Below are 18,999 nucleotides of genomic sequence, written 5' to 3' on the forward strand. Positions count from 1 at the left end.
AAAGATTTCACAGAGACTATAAACTGGCAGCAGAGAAAAAAGAGCCATAATACATGCAAATTAATGGCATAAATTTAGAGTTACTTAACTTCACAAATGTTAACAAGCTCATAAAAAAAAGTTATTTTTTCCTACTTTCCTGACAATGTTTGTTTAATTCTCTCCATTTTTTTTTCCATTGAGAAGATTGTGTTTTTAGTATATTCCTCCTAAATTAATTCTGGCTCTCCCTCTTCCTTTTCCCTTCCTCCTTCATCTCTGTCTCTTTCTCTGTCTGCTTCTGTCTGTTTGCCTTCCTTTCCTGCCTATCTATCATGTCCTTAATGTCCCCATCATCGTAATATCTAGCTCTGGTTACAATCTTGTCTCATTTCTCTCACTTTCTCCCTCCCTCCTCTCCTTGTCTCCTGACAACCCCCCACCAAAATCTCCTGGATTTCCTGTAGCAGTTAGTATAACTTCAGCCTGTAATGCTATACACACCACTGCCAATTTCCAAACATGCATTTTTTTTTTCCTACCATTTTTTTTTTCCTACCATTTTTTTCCTACCATTTTTTTCCTACCACCAGCAGGAAAAGAAAGGAAGGAGCAAATTAAGTGCTCATCAGCTGAACTGCTTGTTTATCAGCCATTTGTATGGCTGTTTGTTGCTGCAGACTATGCAGATAAAGACAGAGGTAAGGGTGTGTGGGCAGACTGGGTCGGTACACCACTGTTCTGCTCTGAAGCAACTGTCACGCTTCCCCCTACATTGTCCCCTTTAAACCTGCCTCTGTACAACTGCGGCTAATAAAGGGCATGGTAGCTCCTTGCTGAGCCCAGGAGGTCACGAGTCCCTGAGGTCATGGCGCCTCTGCTTCCCGCACGTTTCTTGCTTTGCTCACAGATAAAAGTAAGTTTAAAAAGAACAGGCAATTGCCAGTTTAGCTCTGCCTCTGGAAGGAAGGCATGTGCCTTTTGTTCTGTTTATTTTTAAGCCACCAAGGACACCCCAAGTTGCATTATCCGTGACGTAACTTGTCCTGTCTGTGATGCTACAGCATTCTGTTCTTAGGCTCCTGTTCTCACTGCTTAAAGGAGAATGGTTAAAAAAAAAAATCTCATTTTGACTTATGGACCAGACTGAGTCATAGGAAGACATCATTAAAAAAAAAAAAAGAGGGGGTGGATATTATCATTTTTGGCCACAAGCCATCCCTGGAGCTTTCAGAAAAAGTAACCTGTAAATATTACTGCCAGCTCTGTTTCAGTATCACAGACAGCGGCCCTGGCCAATGGTGTTTCTCCTCAAAGGCTTATTTGGAATTTCAGAATACTGAAGAGCAGAGGAGGCAGTCACTGCTTTATTTAACATAGTGATCTTGGGAAAAGGGAGGTGAAATTAGAAGCTGGAATCCTTGGGCAGCAGTGAAAATACACACACACACACACATATAAAATCCAAATAAGTAAAAGGGGAAAAAAAAGAAGAGTGTAAATTTCTGGAAGTGAGAGAAAGGATGTTGGTGGGTGGCTAATAAAGAGGCTAGGAAGAGGAGGCATAGAAAGAAAATCTGTTTTGTTTGAAAGATGTGGGAACCATCAACACAGATGTTGCAGATGAAAGCAATTGAGCAGCTGAATAGGACTGTGCTTAAGTCTACAGTTGGTTGCATGCTTACATATGTTACTAAACAGAGACCTGAATGAGTTAGAAAGGAACAAGGTGTAATGCGGGTGTCCCCGCACATTACCACTGTCTGTCTAGACCGACATCACAGGCTTCCCCATGGATTTAAGTCATTGCTTTTCCTGGGTAGGAAATGAGTCAGGCTGACTACAAATCTTAGGATTTGGCCTATRCCAAGATTAAGATTAAGAGGAGTACTAAAGAATAAATAAAATATGGCATATGCAAGGGTGCCTAAGGAATGGAAGAGAAGTGGGGGAAGGAATAAGGGCTATTGTGAGGAATGGGGACTGCCCTATTAATACTACCCATGCAATACATATGCTGTGTATACTATGGCTATTTGGAGAAGACTCTGGAGAGAGATGTAGAGTGCTATTCCCTAGGCCTGGGGAGTGGAACACTGATTTTTTTCTGTCCCTGCAACTTGGTAAAATTCTGAAGCAAATTTTATCTCTCACCAAGCATTTCTAAAGCACCTCAGAAACTAGAGGCTCATGCCATGTCATACCTCTGCTACTAACAACATGGGAAGAAACAGAGCAGTTGATAAGTGGGAAAAAAAGAAGACTGAAATTTAGACTGAGTGAAAACAAAGGAAAAAGGGKGTAATATACTAGGGTCTTTTTTTAGTCAAACTGTCCCCTATTTTTGATTGCTTCGTAGCTTGATTTAGCATTGCCCTACATAGCTAAAATGGAGGATGACAGGATACCAGCAGAGACAATTATTTTGCTAGGTTATTTTAATATTGATTCCTTTGCAAAGATCATTTCTTTGTTGCATGACTGCTGTAGGAAACGCAACGCCATGAGCAGAYGTATATAATTGTAGATAGAGGGAATGAATGTGTTTCAAAGAACGAGGAGAATTCTAAATGTCAGCAAGAGGGTATATGAGTCACTCATTGGGAAAATACTATTATTGGATAAGTAGGTAGGATTGTACAAAGCACTGAGGAAGGGTGCTACTAAAGAAAAGGAAATATATAGGTAGCATATGGATAAGARACACTGACTGAATGAGATGTGCTGTATGTGCCACCAACCAACACCAGGTCTGGAGTGAAAGCAGAGGGATAATTCAGGATGCCAAAAGGTTGAAAAGAGAGACATCATGGAAGACCAGGAGGAGCAATACTGAAGACTTCTCTGAAATGAGAGGTGCAGGATCAAGACATTTTGCATGAGTTCAAACCTGGCACAGAGCATTGACTAATGCTCCTGGTACATTCACTGACAAAGCAGCAGATTTCTTGAGTCCAAAACACATTTAACATACAACCTTTCAGTTACCATATTCAGTACCCCATATCAACAAAGCTGTTCCAGATGTCCTGGCAGGTCATCCCAGGGGCCTGAAATACTGTCTGCTAGCATGTCTACACAAGCAGAGCCTGAGGATTCCAGGGTCTTCAGTGAATGGATCGGTGCACTTTGCAGCAGGGGTCAGGCAATCTGTAATCCTGGAAAAGGCTGCAAGACCCCTTTGGTTTGGTTCCAGCTAGGAGGAGCACTTCATTTTTGAAACCTCGAATTTCTAGCAACCTGCTTTTTTGGCTGGCTTGGGTTAATTGAGCCTGTAGAAAGACAGATGTAGGTGGATAATGGGGAGAGGGGGTGTTAAGTGGCAGATCTACTGCCTTATCAAGAGGGAAAGATGCCATATAAATACTGCCAGTCCCCATTCAGTGAGCAAGTGGTGAGTCAGGGGCAGGTACTGAGTCAGCAAGAAGGCAGATGGGTGGGTGGGCAGGTAGAGCACCCTGGCTAGCTCAGTACAAACCACTCAGCCACTCTTGCATTCAGCTCACCATTGGGAAACTGCAGACTGGGGTTCAGATCGCCATCCATTTCTCCCATGCCCATTCAATTCCATGGACTGCCCTTCTGAGCCAGTGAGGTTCAGAGCGGGTCTTTTCTTGTGGGTTCTGGTGGACCACATCAGCTCACATTCTTTTTCTGCCATGTTTGCACTTCTGCTTGTGAACACTCCCTCACATCTCTGTGGAGATGTGATAGTAAAAGGGAAAGAATGAAAACAGCTGATGAAGCTGAAGAGAGCCCTTCAGACTGTCTCACCCYGAAGAAATCACTTTGACAGCCAGGAAGCTGGGGAAACGTAGAAAGGGAAGAGAGTGGTGAAAAAAGAAAAAAAAAAAGAAAAAAGAAAAAAAAAGAAAGAAAAAAGAAAGAAAGAAAAAGAAGTGAGAGAGGGAAAATATAAAATATTTGAGAGATGAAAAGAAATTACCATACGGCAGGATCCTGTTATTCAACCTAATTTTCAAAGGCATGCAGCTGTCGCACTGAGATAATCTGTTAATTATAACAGTCACTGTGTTTTGGCAATGGAAGGAAAAAACAGGCTCTAAACAAGGCAAGGTACTGGGGAAGAGAGGGGAGGCAGGGCTGTGTCAAAATGCATGTCAGATATTAGCTTGAGCTGTAGGTGGGAGAGCTGGCCAGGGGGAGGGTTCCTTGCTGAGCTGCGCCTTTTCCCAGCACGGAGGGTGGAAGGAAGGTGGCAGCAGACATGTGGAAATGTAAAGTCTTGTCTTATGCGGCATTCTCCTTTTGCTGAATCCAGGTTTTCACTGACCAGTGGAAGAGCTTAGAGGGCCTGTRGTGTCCCCATTAGTACCTACTACTTCACTCTTGCATTTCACTCTTGGGTCATCTGAAACAACGTTCCCCCCAYATCTGTTATCTACTTCTGCCCCCACAGTAGATCAGGGCTGTATCTGCATTTTTTGGAACCACCACATGTAACTGCTTTCTTCTGCTCCCAGTTTGATAAAAATCCAAGCAAAAAGTGTGACTCATCTTTTAATATCATCCAGACTAACGAGTTTGGATGGCAACACGTGATTTCCACAGATCAGAGATGCCCTGGCTAGGAATGACATGCAAAGACTGTAATTTCATCTCATTGGAAAGGTGGCTTGGCTTCTGGAGCTTTTTTGCTGGACTTGCACTGSGATGGTTACTTGTCATACTTGGAGAGGTCTCACCACTGGTGAAGGAACCTCTGTCTATCACTCGCTTAGGGGAAGGTTGGCTGGAAGCCAGCTACATGATGAAAGATGCTGGAGTGCTCATGCCTTTGCCCTATAAGAGTCTGTGGACATGGAGGTATTTTGCACAGGAAGGCTGGCTGCCAGCATACCACATGAAGTAATTGCCCTCAGCTAGCCCAATGAGCTGCCTTCAGCTACCTCAAGACCTACATGTTTCCTTAGCCGCCAAATCCCTATTTGCTTAAGCTCCCAATCCAAGACAMAGTAAGGACTTGTAACAAAAGATCTTACCCTGATGTTGCCCCCTCCCTGTCCCAGCTGCAAGGTAAGTTGTCTGGGGTGCTCCAAACTGGCGCAGCAGCATTGGACGCGTACTTAGCACCCAGAAATAGTGGAGAGATGTTTGAGTTGAGTGAAGATATCTCCAGAATTGTTTCTGGACCTGCCATTCACAGTCAGTGAAAGCCAAGARCTGCCACTGTATAAAAGAGGCCAGCACAGGATAGCAAAAAACTTACTGTGACCCTGGAGGGGTGGGATCTTCACAGTGAGATCTACAACCTATGGAGCCCATGGTTGGAGGGACCGTGACTTCATAGGAGGCCAAGGGAGCACTGTGTGAAAAGGCAGGCAGAAAAGCCAGGTACAGCAGCAGTTTCAGCCTGTAAGCCTGGCCTTCCTAACCTCACCCTCCTGGGGCTGTATGCATTGTTAAAGCCAGCAGTTAATTCTACCATTGCTTAAATGGTGCTAAGAGCCTCCCATTAGAAATGCATGCATTAAAAACCTGCCAAACGCTCTTGGCTTCTCTGGGGACACCCCGAAATCAGGCCAAGGCTCCTGCTGCTTTTCTTCATTTTCTGTGCTGAAGCTGGGCATCAGCCCTCCTCACAGCTTAGTACCTTGCCTGCTACTGGCAGGCCTCAGGGCACAAATGCCATCTGCAAGGGTGCACTGGCCCCCCTCCCTCAGCTTTAAAGCCCTTCTGAGTTTTCTCTAAGTAATTCCCAAAAGAGAGGAGCTGCCATTTCTGGTAATGCTTGCTAATGGGAATACTRGGGGTACCTGAAGGGACAGTGCTGCCTAAAAGTTTTCATGCCTGCTAGATAATTTCTGTAATACACTGATAGTGTGTTGGCACCACTGCAGTTGCTTCAGATCATTGTGATTCTCTTCTTCACATCAGGATTGCCAGAGAGGATCCTTGGTTTTGCTTCTTGCTGAAGTGAAAAGGCACTGCTTTGGGAGAGGCTGGCAGGACACATGTAGCACTGCATATGAGCATCTCCTTCTTTCTCTGTCCCCTTGCTTCAGAGATGCTCATATTACAGGATTTATCATCAAGTCAGGCAGCAACAAGTCTGTGGTTGTGCCTAGAGAGACCTCATATGCCCGGAAGAGTCTGGGACCAAGAGAAGCAGCAGCAGGAAGCCTGATGATCTGTGGATTCATAATGTTGGAGTATCTGCTTGTGTGTGAAGGAGTATGTGTGTGTGTGAGAAAGACAGGAAGTGGGAGAAAGCAAGAGAGTGCAAACACTGCACTGTTTAGCTTCTCTGATGCCATCAAGGTTTGAGCTCACACAGTACTCTTTTCCTTCAGTGGGGCTCTGTGAAGCTCTTTCTCTCTTTTTTTTCCACTGTTTTCACAGAGCATGTAAGATCTTTGCAATCTCATCCTGCTTTTGTTTGAAATTGGCTCTGTAAGCTCAAGATGTTTGGGGGAAAGGGGACGTGGAAGGAAGAAGGAAGGGAGGAAGGGAGGAAGGAAGGAAGGGAGGAAGGAAGGAAGGAAGGAAGGAAGGAAGGAAGGAAGGAAGGAAGGAAGGGAGGAAGGAAGGGGAGGGAGGAAGGAAGGAAGGAAGGAGGGAGGGAGGGAGGGAGGGAGGGAGGAAGGAAGTCCACAAAACCATACATAGTCTCCCCTGGTTCTCAAAGGACACAAGGGCTGAAATTCTGGACTGGACAGTCCAATGAGGCCCTGAATGGAAGAAAGACTGAAATATAGGCAGAAAGACTGCCCCAACAAAATGCTGCTCAGCAGTCCTGCCACCATCAGCTACGGAAAGAACTAAGGTGTTGATATGAGGTTATTATCTGACACACAAATGCCACAGCTCAAGCAGATGTACAGCCATTGACTCTGTACCTTTGCTAGGCAAACAGCTTAAGGACTAATAGTAAAAATAAATAAATAAACCACAATGCTGTATGTAAAACCCTGCCTTCCCATTGCCCCTCCCCAACAGCGATTAGATACCTAATTTGTTAGGCAGCAAGAAAGAGAGAATGGGAAGGCTCAGGGGAGATAAATGAAGCAGCTCAGGAGCATGAAAGAGAAGACAGAGCTTTAGAACTGTAAATCTTATTTTGGAGTGATAAACAGTGGCAAAAAGGTCTTTCATATGCCAATGCTTCCCTGGCAAGCCAGAGAGCTACCTTTGTTTTCCAAAGTGAAATGGTTAGCTTTTATATTAATATGATTATTGAAGATTAAGGGGGATTTGCATCAAACCTGCTCCACCCCGATAGCCCCTAGCAGCTACCCACAGGACTGTTTGCATGGGGGTAGGCTTGTGGCACTGATTTCTCCAAGTAGAAAGGACTGTTGAGAGATTATAGGTTCCATAGAAATGTTATCAGCAATAAAGCTACCTGGATCACTCTCCCTCCAGCAGAAGGGGGGCCTAGAAAGCGTCACTCCCCTTGGTGTCATCCACTAAGCCTGCACAGGAGGCTGTTGAAGGACCCCAGAAATAATTCCTGTTGGGAATAGGGATCATAGGCCCTGCATAACTGTGAGGAACTGCTGTAGTGAGCAGGACAACTGAAATGGCTCTGCACGTTTGTGTGCCTGTGTGCTCATGTGTGTGAGTCACTGCAGGGGGGCAGTGGTGGCTCTGCAGGYGTGGGGTGAATATGCAAGGGAGTTGCTGTAGGTGATCTGCTGGACATGCAGGCCAGGCRTCCATGTGTGAATCACTGTGCAAAAGTGTGAGTGCTGGCTCTGTGTGAGAGGGAATTGCCACAGGAAATGGAGCAGAGTGTTGGCTTTGTGTGCTTGTGTGTGTGTGCATGTGTGTGCAGTTACTGTAGAGAAAGGGATGGGAGCCTTGGCTGCATATGAAATGCTGTAGGGAACAGGGTGGGAGCTCTGGATCTGTGTGGGTGTGTGTGGATCACAGGAGAGGATCACAGTTATGTGAGTGCATGCACAGGAGAGGTGCRTTAGGGAAGGGGATTGCAGCGCTGTGTCTGCATGTGTACCCCTGGCTTATATCTGTGGGGAGGAGGGTGTGAGAGCTCACTGTGTGCATGTGCTTGTGGGAGGGAGCTGCTGCAAAGGGCAGGGRAGGACCTCTGCTCGCTCTTAAGCCTGGTAGGGAAGGGGATGGGAGCGCAGACATGCACATTTATGTGAGCTGCTGAAGGCACCAAGGAAGGAGTGCTGGCACTGGACACATTAGAAGGAGCTACTGCAGGAAACAGGATGGGAAGATGTGCTGTGATTCTAGGGTGGGAGTCTGTACACCTGCCCCTCCTGTCTATACTTTCAGTAGCTGCTTTTTAACCTACCTTTACACATCTGCCTGGTGACTGTACTGCCATGCCAACCTGTGAAATCTTGGTACCTTAGCCAAAGTGTTGTCTGTGAATATCAGGACATCCTGCACTGGACCCTGATTCAAGTCTCTTCAGCTCGACTTTGCCCTAAACTTCCCTTCTCCCTACCAGAAAATCTCAACCATGCCTGTGGCCAATTTTCTTCTGTTCTCCAAATATTCTGGTGCAAGGAAATGCCAAAAATATTGAGCCATCCTATAGCAGAAAAAAATCCAGAGGGAAACCCTGGGGAACTCAGAGCAGGTGAACTGACTCTGTGCCAGCCCAGGCATTCATGGGCACAATGCCACTACGGTTCCTTCCTTCTCTTGATGTGTGGTGATGGCCAGGAGCCAAGGGCAAGTTGTAAGAGCCACCTTGGGTTACCCACTGAACAGTACTGGCAGCTGGCAGCTGAATGGGCCCAGCTCATGAAGGTGGGAGATGCTGAACCTGCCCTATAAGGTGTTTCTCATGTCTTCCTTTTTCCCCTCATCTGCACTGACAGACACCGTCCAGACAAGGCTCACCACAACTCAGGCCTCCCTCTTGCTTGACTTTATTTGGAGCTGAAGGGGCTTGCCCCTTCTTTCTCTGCCATCCTCCACCCCTGCATTGTCTTACTTTGACTTTTGAGAAGCCAAGGAGGCATACGCCAAGTCTAGTGTCAGCACCTTCTGGGCCAGCAGTGAGGACAGTATGTAATTTCCTTGTATTGTTGGACTCTGATGCTACCCAGTTTGCATTCATTTGGCTGTGGACAGCTGAAGGAAGAGATAGTGTTGGCCTCATCCCTGTCTCCCACTTCTTGTGAATACTAGTGTCTGGGAGCAGCAAGGGTCACATACTTCCTAGAAGATGAGGAGCTAACCAACAACAAAGTTGTCAGAGTGTGGTCCAAGCCTGCTGTATCCAAGCAAGATGAGCAGGGAATGATAGCAATGATAGCAATGATAGATTCAACCAAGAGATCTGATCATCAAATGAATCCATGATGATGGAGTGATTCTGAGGTCATGYCAAGAAGTCAGGTTAGAAGCAGACCCAGTGAGGGAATCCAGGGTCAGAAAAAGCCCTGTGATCTCCGGGCAGGGTTGGGCTGAGGCCAGGCCTTTGACCTGAGTGTTGGGAACAAGATCAGTGGATTCCATGGATAGGCAGGGGCAGGGATGCGGTGGAGCAGGAGACTGACTACTATAGCAYTGCTAGGGGCAGGGACTGACAGCCCCAGTGTGAGCTGAAATGGGATGTTGGGCACGTGGAGGGATGCCCCAGGGAAGGCTGGGCAAGACAGCAAGACTTGATGGTGTCCTCAGGGTCCTGATAACCAGTGCCATATCTAGAGCATACAGGAGCAGACGGGAGAAAAACAACAGGGTCTGCATGGTTGTTGTATGGCAAGCAGTCTGGAGACCCAGGGGGACTGATGAGTCTGGCTTAAGGTCAGACTGATCAACCTGAGGATGACTGGTCTGGCCTCATCTTTGGTCAGTGGTTGAGACAAATTTTACAGACAAAATGGGTGAAAGCAAGTCTTCTTTCCATGGTTCCCTTGGGCTTTTGTTTGTTTGGTTTGTTTTGCTTGGTTTTTTTTGCTTTGTTTTGTTTGTTTTGTTCTTTTGTCTGCAGAAATTCAGGCAAAGCTTTCAACTGCCAGCTCAGGGGCTGCCTATGGCTGCTCTTGGATTCGACATACTTTAGGTATTATTGTGCCAGTAGCATGCTGCTCTTTTTTACTCTGGAATAGACATAGCAAGGTAAAAGAGCAAAAAAGATAAAGTAGAAAGGGAGAGACAATGTGAGGGATTCGCTGTATCGCTGCATGGACCCACCTTGGAAATGGTGAAAAAAAGGTAGGGGACTGCCACTGAGGAATACCAGAGACCTGTGGGTCCCAGCCTGTGGGTAGCCAGATGTGCCTTCTCTCTGATGCACCTGAGAAAGGTGTCAATGTTAGGAAATTATTTCTTATTGAATTATAAGGCTGAGAAATAAAGTGGTAAACTGTAAAGACCCCTGCCTTCTGCTTCATTGCTGGTTGATGCCAAGCTGGATACAAGGCAGCAGCCAGAGGCCATGATATGACAGTCACAAGTGAAATAAGTTTTACAGCCTTGACTCTTGAATAGCGGTAGGGAGAGATGCTTTCTCTCTGCATTTTTCATTAATCCAATTCCTCTCTTTCTCCCCTTGGCTTTCTTTTCCGGATTATTGAATATTTAAGTTTTTCTCTGTGACACTCCCTCTGATCCCTTAGTCCAGCTGGCCTGATAATTCCACAGACCCAAATCAGCTCAGATTTCTACACAGACATAAGTCTTGTTCCTCAGGGGTTTACTCCTCCTTCATTTATCTCCCTTCATTTTATTTCTGCCCTGTGCCCTGTGCCTCTGTGCTAGAAAATGGTTCAGCTTTTTTCAGCTAAAGCTTTTGCAGTATCTTTAGTGAGCAGCTTCCCCCCAAAACAAAAGGGGCAAGAGAGGATGTTTAATCTTAAGTAAACAATAGTCTCTGTTTTTTTTTTTTATTGTTTTCCACCCTCTCCCTGCCAAGTAAAACAACAACAATAACAAAACCCTATGTCCATGTCTTTGCTTTGCTATATGAAAGTATTTCCTTTTCACTGCCTAAGGTGCTTCTGCCAGGCTCTGCCACAGCACAGTGGGAAAAGGCTTGAAGCTGTGGTCAGAAGAAAGGGTCCTCCAGGCTACTTTTTCAGAGAGTGTTAGGAGCTTGCCCAGGGCCCAAAGACACATTGAGGCAAATATCTCTTTGTCCCTGTCCCTTGACCRGACAATGTTCATAGACACCAAAGAGAGATGCCAAAATAAGGAGGAGCAACCTGTGTACCCTTCACTGGTGGGGAGTGAGTGGGGGATATCCCTCAGATCAGGACTGTGGGATTGCTGGGTGAGAGACTGGAGGCTGCTGTTTGACACACTGCCTACCCCTCTTTGCGCCCAAGCCAGGCTGGCTTGCCTCAGCAGCTTTGTCCCTGYGCCGAGAGACAGGAACAATTTTTAGAGCGCAAGTGGTTACACGTGGCTTGAATTATTTATCCTTGCTTCAAGGAAGGGAGGAAACAAACAATAAGAGGGAGGCTGGTATGCATTTTCCATGTCCCATGTACTCTGGGTACGTGATTACCAGATAGCTGAAAATCCTAGACTTCTGGTGTGCTTGGGACTTGCCTTTGTTTATACTAGAAGTTTTGAACTGATCACAATACAGCTGTATATTTCCCGTCCTTCCGCCTATTCTATTTCTTCCTCCACTCTGCCACCCTCCGCCACGTCACTGGCTGTGATTACATTACATAACAGCACCCAAGTACCCTTCTGCATACTCCTGATGTGAGATTACATGCCATGAGGGTTCACTTCCCAAAGCGGTCCCACTCCTCCCTTGCTTGCGCCCCCAACAATACTGTCTCTTCCCCATGTCCTCCTTCTCAGGAAATCTCACAGTATATTCTCTTATCTCAGGCCTCCCTCCCCCTCCCCCCAGCTGATGCCTCTTCTTGTTTCTTGTGTGCTTTCTTTTTCAGATACCAGTGACAGATGGATCTCTCTCGTGCACACGTGCTCTTTCCTTCTCTATATTTTTGCTTTCGACATGTTTGATCTGAAGTTCTGAAGCTTCTCAGAGGGAACCCGGGAGAGAAGGAAGAGGATAAGGAGGAGGATCGGAGGGAGTGTGAGCGACAGAAGAGGCAGACCTGCCTTATTCTCCCAAATCACACTGTGGTGGTGGTGGAGGGAGGGCTAGAGCAGGGAGGGTGGTTTTGTTTTGGGGGAATTTTTGTGTGGGTGGGGGGTGGGGGGGAGGGAGGAAATTGAGAAAGGAGGCAGAGTCACTCCTGGGCCTCAAAGAAGATTTGTTGTGAATGGTCTGAATTTTTGTTTAGAAAAGAAGCACAAGGTAGTTCCCTCCCAGTCCATTCTTCCTTTTCCCTAGATTTTTGGTGTGCTGGAAGCAGATTGCATTTGTTCCCCCTGCTCCATGCTCCTGGCTTGATCCAGAGAGCAAGAAGAAATGATGATGAAGACACCCAATAGGACTGGGCTGCTCATGCCCTTCCAGCACTAAGTTCCTAGTAACTGGCCACTTTTCTCTCTGCTCCTTACTTTTTTTTTTTTTTTTTTTTTTTTTTTTCTTGTGGTCGTGGAATTATAGTTCCTCTTGTTATTTTGGGTTTGTATTTTATTTGGCCTACTGAGGACACCACTGCAGACCATGATGTGCCTGGGGTTGTGGATAGCTGCCCTACTCTGCTTGTTTTCCCCTGGCACTGTGCAAGGTGACTGCTGGCTGATCGAGGGGGACAAAGGCTATGTGTGGCTGGCCATCTGCAGCCAGAACCAGCCCCCATATGAGACCATCCCCCAGCACATCAACAGCACAGTGCATGACTTGCGTCTGAATGAAAATAAGCTCAAAGTGGTGCTGTACTCCTCTCTAAACCGCTTCGGCAACCTGACTGATCTGAACCTGACCAAGAATGAGATCTCCTATATTGAGGATGGCGCTTTCATGGGCCAATCAAACCTCCAGGTCTTGCAGTTGGGCTACAACAAACTCACCAACCTGACAGAGGGTATGTTGCGGGGCATGGCCCGGCTCCAGTTCCTCTTTGTGCAGCACAACCTGATTGAATTGGTCACCCCTTCTGCCTTCTCTGAGTGTCCCAGCCTGATTAGCATCGACCTATCATCTAACCGTCTCAGCCGCCTGGAAGGGAACACTTTCACCAGCTTAAGCAATTTGATGGTGTGTGAACTGGCTGGTAACCCCTTCAACTGTGACTGTAGCCTTTATAGCTTTCTCAACTGGCTGGCACTCTTTAACAATGTCACCAAGAACTATGACCGGCTCCAGTGTGAGACTCCGCGGGAGTTTGCTGGGTACCCACTCCTGGTGCCTCGGCCCCACCATAACCGCAATGCCATCACCATCTTCCAGTCCATGTGCCGAGGTGGCACYATCCCCTCCCTGTCCAGGATCAACCCCACCCCTTATACCCCTGACTCCCAGCGAGACCTGGATGAGGGTTCAGCCATCAGTCCTGGGGACTTTCTCTCAGTTAAACCTCCAGCCTCTTCCACCACTGACTCCTCTTTTAGCCCCAGCATCAAGCTCCATGATGTCACTATCACCTCGGCTATCCTGATGGTAACCATCCCCATGCCCTACAGTAAGATGTATGTGCTTGTCCAATACAACAACAGCTATGTTTCTGACATTGCAACACTGAAGAGCAAGAAGGAATATGTCACTGTCAACAAGCTGAAGGCCCACACTGATTACACCTTCTGTGTGGCCTCCATTCGCAACAACCGGCGCTACAACCACACTTGTCTGACTTTTGCAACCAGGAGCAAAGGCAGGGAGGACCCTATCTCCAGCACTTCCACTACAACACACTACATCATGACCACACTAGGTTGTCTGTTTGGGATGGTCATTGTCCTTGGGGTCGTGTACTATTGTCTGCGGAAGCGGAGGATGCAGGAGGAGAAACAGAAGTCCCTCAATGTCAAGAAGACCATCCTAGAAATGCGTTATGGATCAGATATTGATGCAAGTACCATGGTCCACCCTTCCCAGAAGCTGGGTGAACCACCAGTCATTCCTGTCTCACGGATGTCCTCTATCCCTTCTATGATTGGAGAGAAGTTGCCCCCATCCAAATCAATGGAATCTGGGATGGACACTCCTAAAGTCACTACTAAAGGCAACTACATTGAAGTGCGGACTGGTGGTGGGGATGGGCTGGAACGGACCCAGCGGGATGAGGATCTGAGGGAGCTTGACAATGGGCAAGGTTCAGCTGCTGAGATCTCTACTATTGCCAAGGAGGTAGATAAGGTCAACCAGATCATCAACAACTGCATTGATGCCCTCAAGCTGGACACAGCCTCCTTCCTGGGTGGTGGGACCGGTGTTGACTCAGATATGGCCTTTGAGTGCCAGTCCATCCCTGCCAGCTCCTCGGGTGGGCTAGAGCGGCCCAGCTTTCTTTCCCCACCCTACAAAGAAAGCTCCCACCATCCTTTGCAGCGTCAGCTGAGTGCAGATGCTGCTGTGGCTAGAAAGACTTGCAGTGTTTCCTCTAGTGGCTCCATCAAGAGCGCCAAGGTCTTCAGCTTGGATGTGCCTGACCATCCGCCACTGAGCAAGTCTGACTCCAAATACATTGAGAAGGGCAGCCCACTCAACAGCCCTTTGGATCGTCTTCCCTTGGTGTCCCCAGGCGCCATCCACCACCTGGAGGTCAAGCCTTCTTACCACTGCAGTGAGCATCGACACTCCTTCCCGGCCCTGTACTATGAAGAAAGTGCTGACACCTTGAGCCAGCGGGTGTCATTCCTCAAGCCGCTCTCACGATCCAAGCGAGATTCCACATACTCGCAGCTCTCCCCCAGACACTACTTCTCGGGTTACTCCTCCAGCCCAGAGTACTCATCAGAGAGCACTCACAAGATCTGGGAGCGATTCCGGCCTTACAAGAAGCAYCACAGGGAGGAGGTTTACATGGCAGCTGGGCATGCCCTGCGGAAGAAAGTCCAGTTTGCCAAGGACGAGGACCTGCATGACATCCTGGATTATTGGAAAGGAGTCTCTGCTCAGCAGAAGCTGTGACTCTCCTTTGCTCTTTCCAAGGAAACAATACAAAACAAGAAATCTCCAATGACCGGAAAAAAAAAAGCCACTTGACTGTGAAAAATAAACCAACAACAAAATACTCCCAACAAATATAAAACTGACAAAATCATTTCTTAAAGTTTACAGCAACAACAGAAAACTCTCTCACACACAGACACACACATATACTGAATTGTCTCTACTGTGTTATGGGGACCATTGTTAATGCCTGCAGATGGTTGCAAAGAGCAGCCTGCTCTGATACTGTGGTAACAACACGTGAATGTGTAGGAATGGGACTGGCCTGGGAGGGGATGGCAACAGTGACAGTGGAAGGGTAAGAAAGGACACTCCCTGAGCATGAAACTTGGCTGTGAACTCTGTTTCTGTTGCTGTTGCTACTTGAGGGCTGATTTTTCTTTTGGATGGGATGAGARGATCTTGAATTAGTAAGAGCTTCTCTGCCCACCTCATACTCCTCCAGATCTTCCATTAAACTACTTTCCTCCCTATCCCACCCCTTTCCTTTGGCAGTGAAGGCTTTTCTCACCCTCCTGTTCCCTTCCAAGATTGGTGGGATTTGTTAGAAGGAGGAAGTTCTTTCACTCCTTCTCCTCTTCCTTTTCTCTACTCCTGTCTGTTAAGGCTCCCTAGATTTGCACTTTCTGTCCAAATACTTTACGAACCTCCATCCAGAGGAGTTATGAAGGGCAGAGGRAGGAAGGATCTGCCACACAGCAGTTTTGTGCTATTGCTGCTCTGTCCCCCTTTTCCACCATGTTAGTAATGATGAATGTCCAAAGACGCTGGAGTGGTGGGCATTCCCCAGGTCTGTCCAGAACCAGTCATCTGCCAATGAATAAGGTGGGGGGTGGATATGACTGTCAGGTTCTCAAGACAGGGTGGTGGAGAAAGAGGCAGGAAGGTTGGATACCTTGAGGTGTGTGAAAGGTTCCCCACTTGTTCCTCTTTCTTCAGAGGTTTCACTCTTCCTTTGTGCAGTAGGTTATTTTGCTCCCTATTCATGCCTCTCTTCCTATGAGGAAGGGATCTGGATCTGACCTTCTGTAGCCTGCCTCAACTGATTTGCACCACAGRAGAGCAGAAGGGCATCTCCCATCTTCCTTTCTTGCTTGGGAGGGACAGATCAAGAGGATTTAACAGTAGAATTTCTGTTTCTTCACTTGTGAGGTTGACAGAAAACCACTAGGTGGTTATCCCTTGAAYAGGATACTCTAACATGAGTATCCTGTTCATGACTCAGCCTAGGGTGAAGGCAGGAGCACAGAATATGAAAGGGATGTGAGAGGAGGCCCTGGAGAAGCCCAAGAAGGATGGCTCCAGGAAAAGTCCCCTTTATGTGTTCAGTTTTACTGGGAGTATTGGGATATAGGAGGATGACAGTCCCTGGATGGCACTAGGTAATTAGGAGCCCTTAGGAGAGTCAGAACGACGTTTTGCTTCCTAAACCTCGCACTTCCTTGCACTCAACAGCTGCAGATTCTTCTTAAGGATTTTTTAATGTCCTGTCAAAAAAGCACTTTTTTTCCCCTTGCTTCTCCCTGACCTTTGTCCCTGGAATAGGAAATGTGCCACAGAGTTAGGAATGAACCTGCTGCCTTTTTCAATTCATCCTGTTTCTGAGCAGCATAGCAAAGCACAATCTTGGCACCTTCTCCCCCAAACTTTGCTTGTCTGGCAAGGGTTGCTGCCTGCTGAGTGGATCTTCAGTGCAGCACAGTGCCCCTCCCCTCCATATGCTACATAACCCAATCATCCTTGACAATCTTTTGTCCCTATCAAGCTGAGAGTGAGGGCCTGTGTTGTGGTGGCCTCTACCGGGGGGCTATTTTTTTATGAGGAGCTGCTCAGAAGTCTCATGATGTTTGGAGGCCTTTGGAGAAGGATGAGGGTGTAGGAACTTCTGGGACAGATATATGTGCTGCCTGAAGAAAACCTGTCCATCACCTGTCAGGCAGCAACACTGCCAGCTGAGAGCTACTTTCTATGCTACAGATGGCATGGCTTCATCTTCTTTAAGTAYGGAACAGCAGTAGGCAGGCAAAGCCTAATGTGGGAAAACTAGAGGGAAAATCCCCAAGGTCTAAATCTGTGAAGATCTTTGAATTTCCTTACACATAGGGATGCTGATGGTAACAATCCTGAGGAAGTTCTGGGGTCCCATTACCTTGGTCCTCTTCTTTATCAGCTTGTTTTCCAATAGTTGAATATTGTGTTGCCTTGAGTTGAGGCCAGAGTTTTCATGGGACTCACTCCTTTCTGTAAGAGCTGATACAACCTAAGAGAAGGGGAGCGAGGGCACACTTGTACTTGCAGGGGGATGAAGGGAAGTTGTATCACTGCTGCAAAAAGTCCCTTTATGTTGATATCCTGAAACAAGTCACGGTAGGTGTATGCTATGAGAGGTGCCTAGACACAACAGAGATCTATCTAGTTACCACACACCGCAAACACAATGGTCTTCCAGCACAGAAACCATCCAAGTTAGAAAGGCAAGTGGTTTGGGGGCAGAATTGGACAGGAAAAGGAAGGTGATAAGCATGGAGGGAGGAAATTGTTCCTCTCCTCCCTTTCCCCCTGTGCTTTCCTTCTGCTGTTTGGTCCTGCAATCAGTTCCACGCATTCTTTAGTTTTGGGTGGGAGCCTTAACCTGTAATGGTTTCTGCTCCTTCATCTCCTTACCTTGACATGGCAGAAAAGGAAGGTCAGGGATATACCTAGTTGTCAGACCCTTCTTTTGCCTGTGGCAAGGGTAAGGCTGGGTAGGGGGGACAAGCCATTTTTATTCCCACTGCAGCCCCCCACCCCAATCAGTGGGTGAAGTTTGCACAAGATGGACTGTTCTGTGGGAGGAAGAAGGCAAAGGAGGGGAACAAAGTGTCCCACCTTCCTTCCTTCTCCCTCTTCCCTGTCCTGCTCCCTCCCCAGGGCCAAGGGCTTGCAAAGTGATGCCAGCCCTGATGGAGGCAAGCAGATTTAATGTTCTATTTGCATGATGATTTTACTGTATTTTTCTCAACAAACACCTGTTGTGTATGTGCCAGTTTGTTGGAAGTTATCCCCATTTCCCCAGAGTCTCTCCTGTCCTTGTCCCTGTTTCTCCTGCTTCCTTCCCTCTTTCCCGATGTGATTTTTATCAGTTTTGGAAGGAACACACTCCAAAGAGAACCCAACTGAATTAGCCCCATAAGAAGCACCCTCTCCTCTTTCAAATGTCCTCCTCCTTTGGCCTCAGATGTCCTCTTTTAGCTGTTTTTCAGGGTTATGTGCATGAAGGGGGATGTATTGTTCATCAAAGACCTGCTTTTCCTAGTGGACTTCATTCCTCCTAATTATTTAGAAATCGGAGTGATTCTACAAGCAAGACAATTCTCAGAGGAATGAGTGCTTCATTTGCAGGGAAACCTTTGATATAGCAAAAGCTTGATTTGGAGCCTGTTGCAATCATTGGAACCCTGCTTCCTTGATTACAGGGGGCTCTAAATTAGGTCTGTCCTAACTCTCCTGCCCTGTGGGTGGGTAAAAGCTTGGCAGACGATAGGATGTGAAGAAACGTGTAAGGCCTCTGAGCTGTGAAGAGTGTAGAGAGACTGTGTGTGGTTTCTAAGCTCTCTRTGGCTTGGCTTTATTGGGAGCCTTGCACTCCTGCCTTCTTCCAAAGCAAAGTGAATCCACAAGGCAGAGTTAGGACTGGCTGCCATCATATTTTGTTTCTGGATTGGTTGATCTTAGTTGGGAAAACAATTCACTTCACTGGAAAGAGAGGAGGGTGAAGAATGCAGGTGGGTGCTCACCTGTTTTCTCCCTGCAAGAACAGGCTCAGGGGGAACCTGGGCTGGACTTCTGTGCCCAGTTGAGTAAACATTATACCCTAGGATTGCTGTTGCCGTAGGGCAGAACCATTTCCCTTCTCTGCAGGTGCTCCCCCCATCTTGTGCTGCAGTGCTGCATTCCCTGCTTCAGTTCCCTACTCTTCCATGCTGAATAAATCCCTCCTRAGGCAGGCATGTAGTATTCATGACTGACAAATGAAGATTTAT

The 18,999-nt window shown here is 47.1% G+C and overlaps 1 protein-coding gene and 1 long non-coding RNA gene across 2 annotated transcripts in view; both read left to right on the plus strand.

The window, feature by feature from the left end:
- LOC112947778 overlaps positions 1–11,958 on the plus strand; it is a 32,744-nt gene extending 20,786 nt beyond the window's left edge. Inside the window, exon 2 of the long non-coding RNA XR_003249472.1 lies at positions 11,841–11,958. This is a non-coding gene — a long non-coding RNA (uncharacterized LOC112947778). The remainder of the gene's footprint in view (positions 1–11,840) is intronic.
- A 486-nt stretch (positions 11,959–12,444) lies between these two features.
- Positions 12,445–15,713, plus strand: ELFN2 (extracellular leucine rich repeat and fibronectin type III domain containing 2). The gene has a single exon (XM_026039865.1). It carries the CDS (start codon positions 12,530–12,532, stop codon positions 14,933–14,935), a length of 2,406 nt encoding a protein of 801 aa, XP_025895650.1. The 5' UTR covers positions 12,445–12,529; the 3' UTR covers positions 14,936–15,713.
- Positions 15,714–18,999: the final 3,286 nt, after the last annotated feature.

This window comes from Nothoprocta perdicaria, unplaced genomic scaffold (genome assembly GCF_003342845.1).
Source record: "Nothoprocta perdicaria isolate Ctin4 unplaced genomic scaffold, notPer1 scaffold_244, whole genome shotgun sequence".
Taxonomy (NCBI): Eukaryota; Metazoa; Chordata; class Aves; order Tinamiformes; family Tinamidae; genus Nothoprocta; species Nothoprocta perdicaria.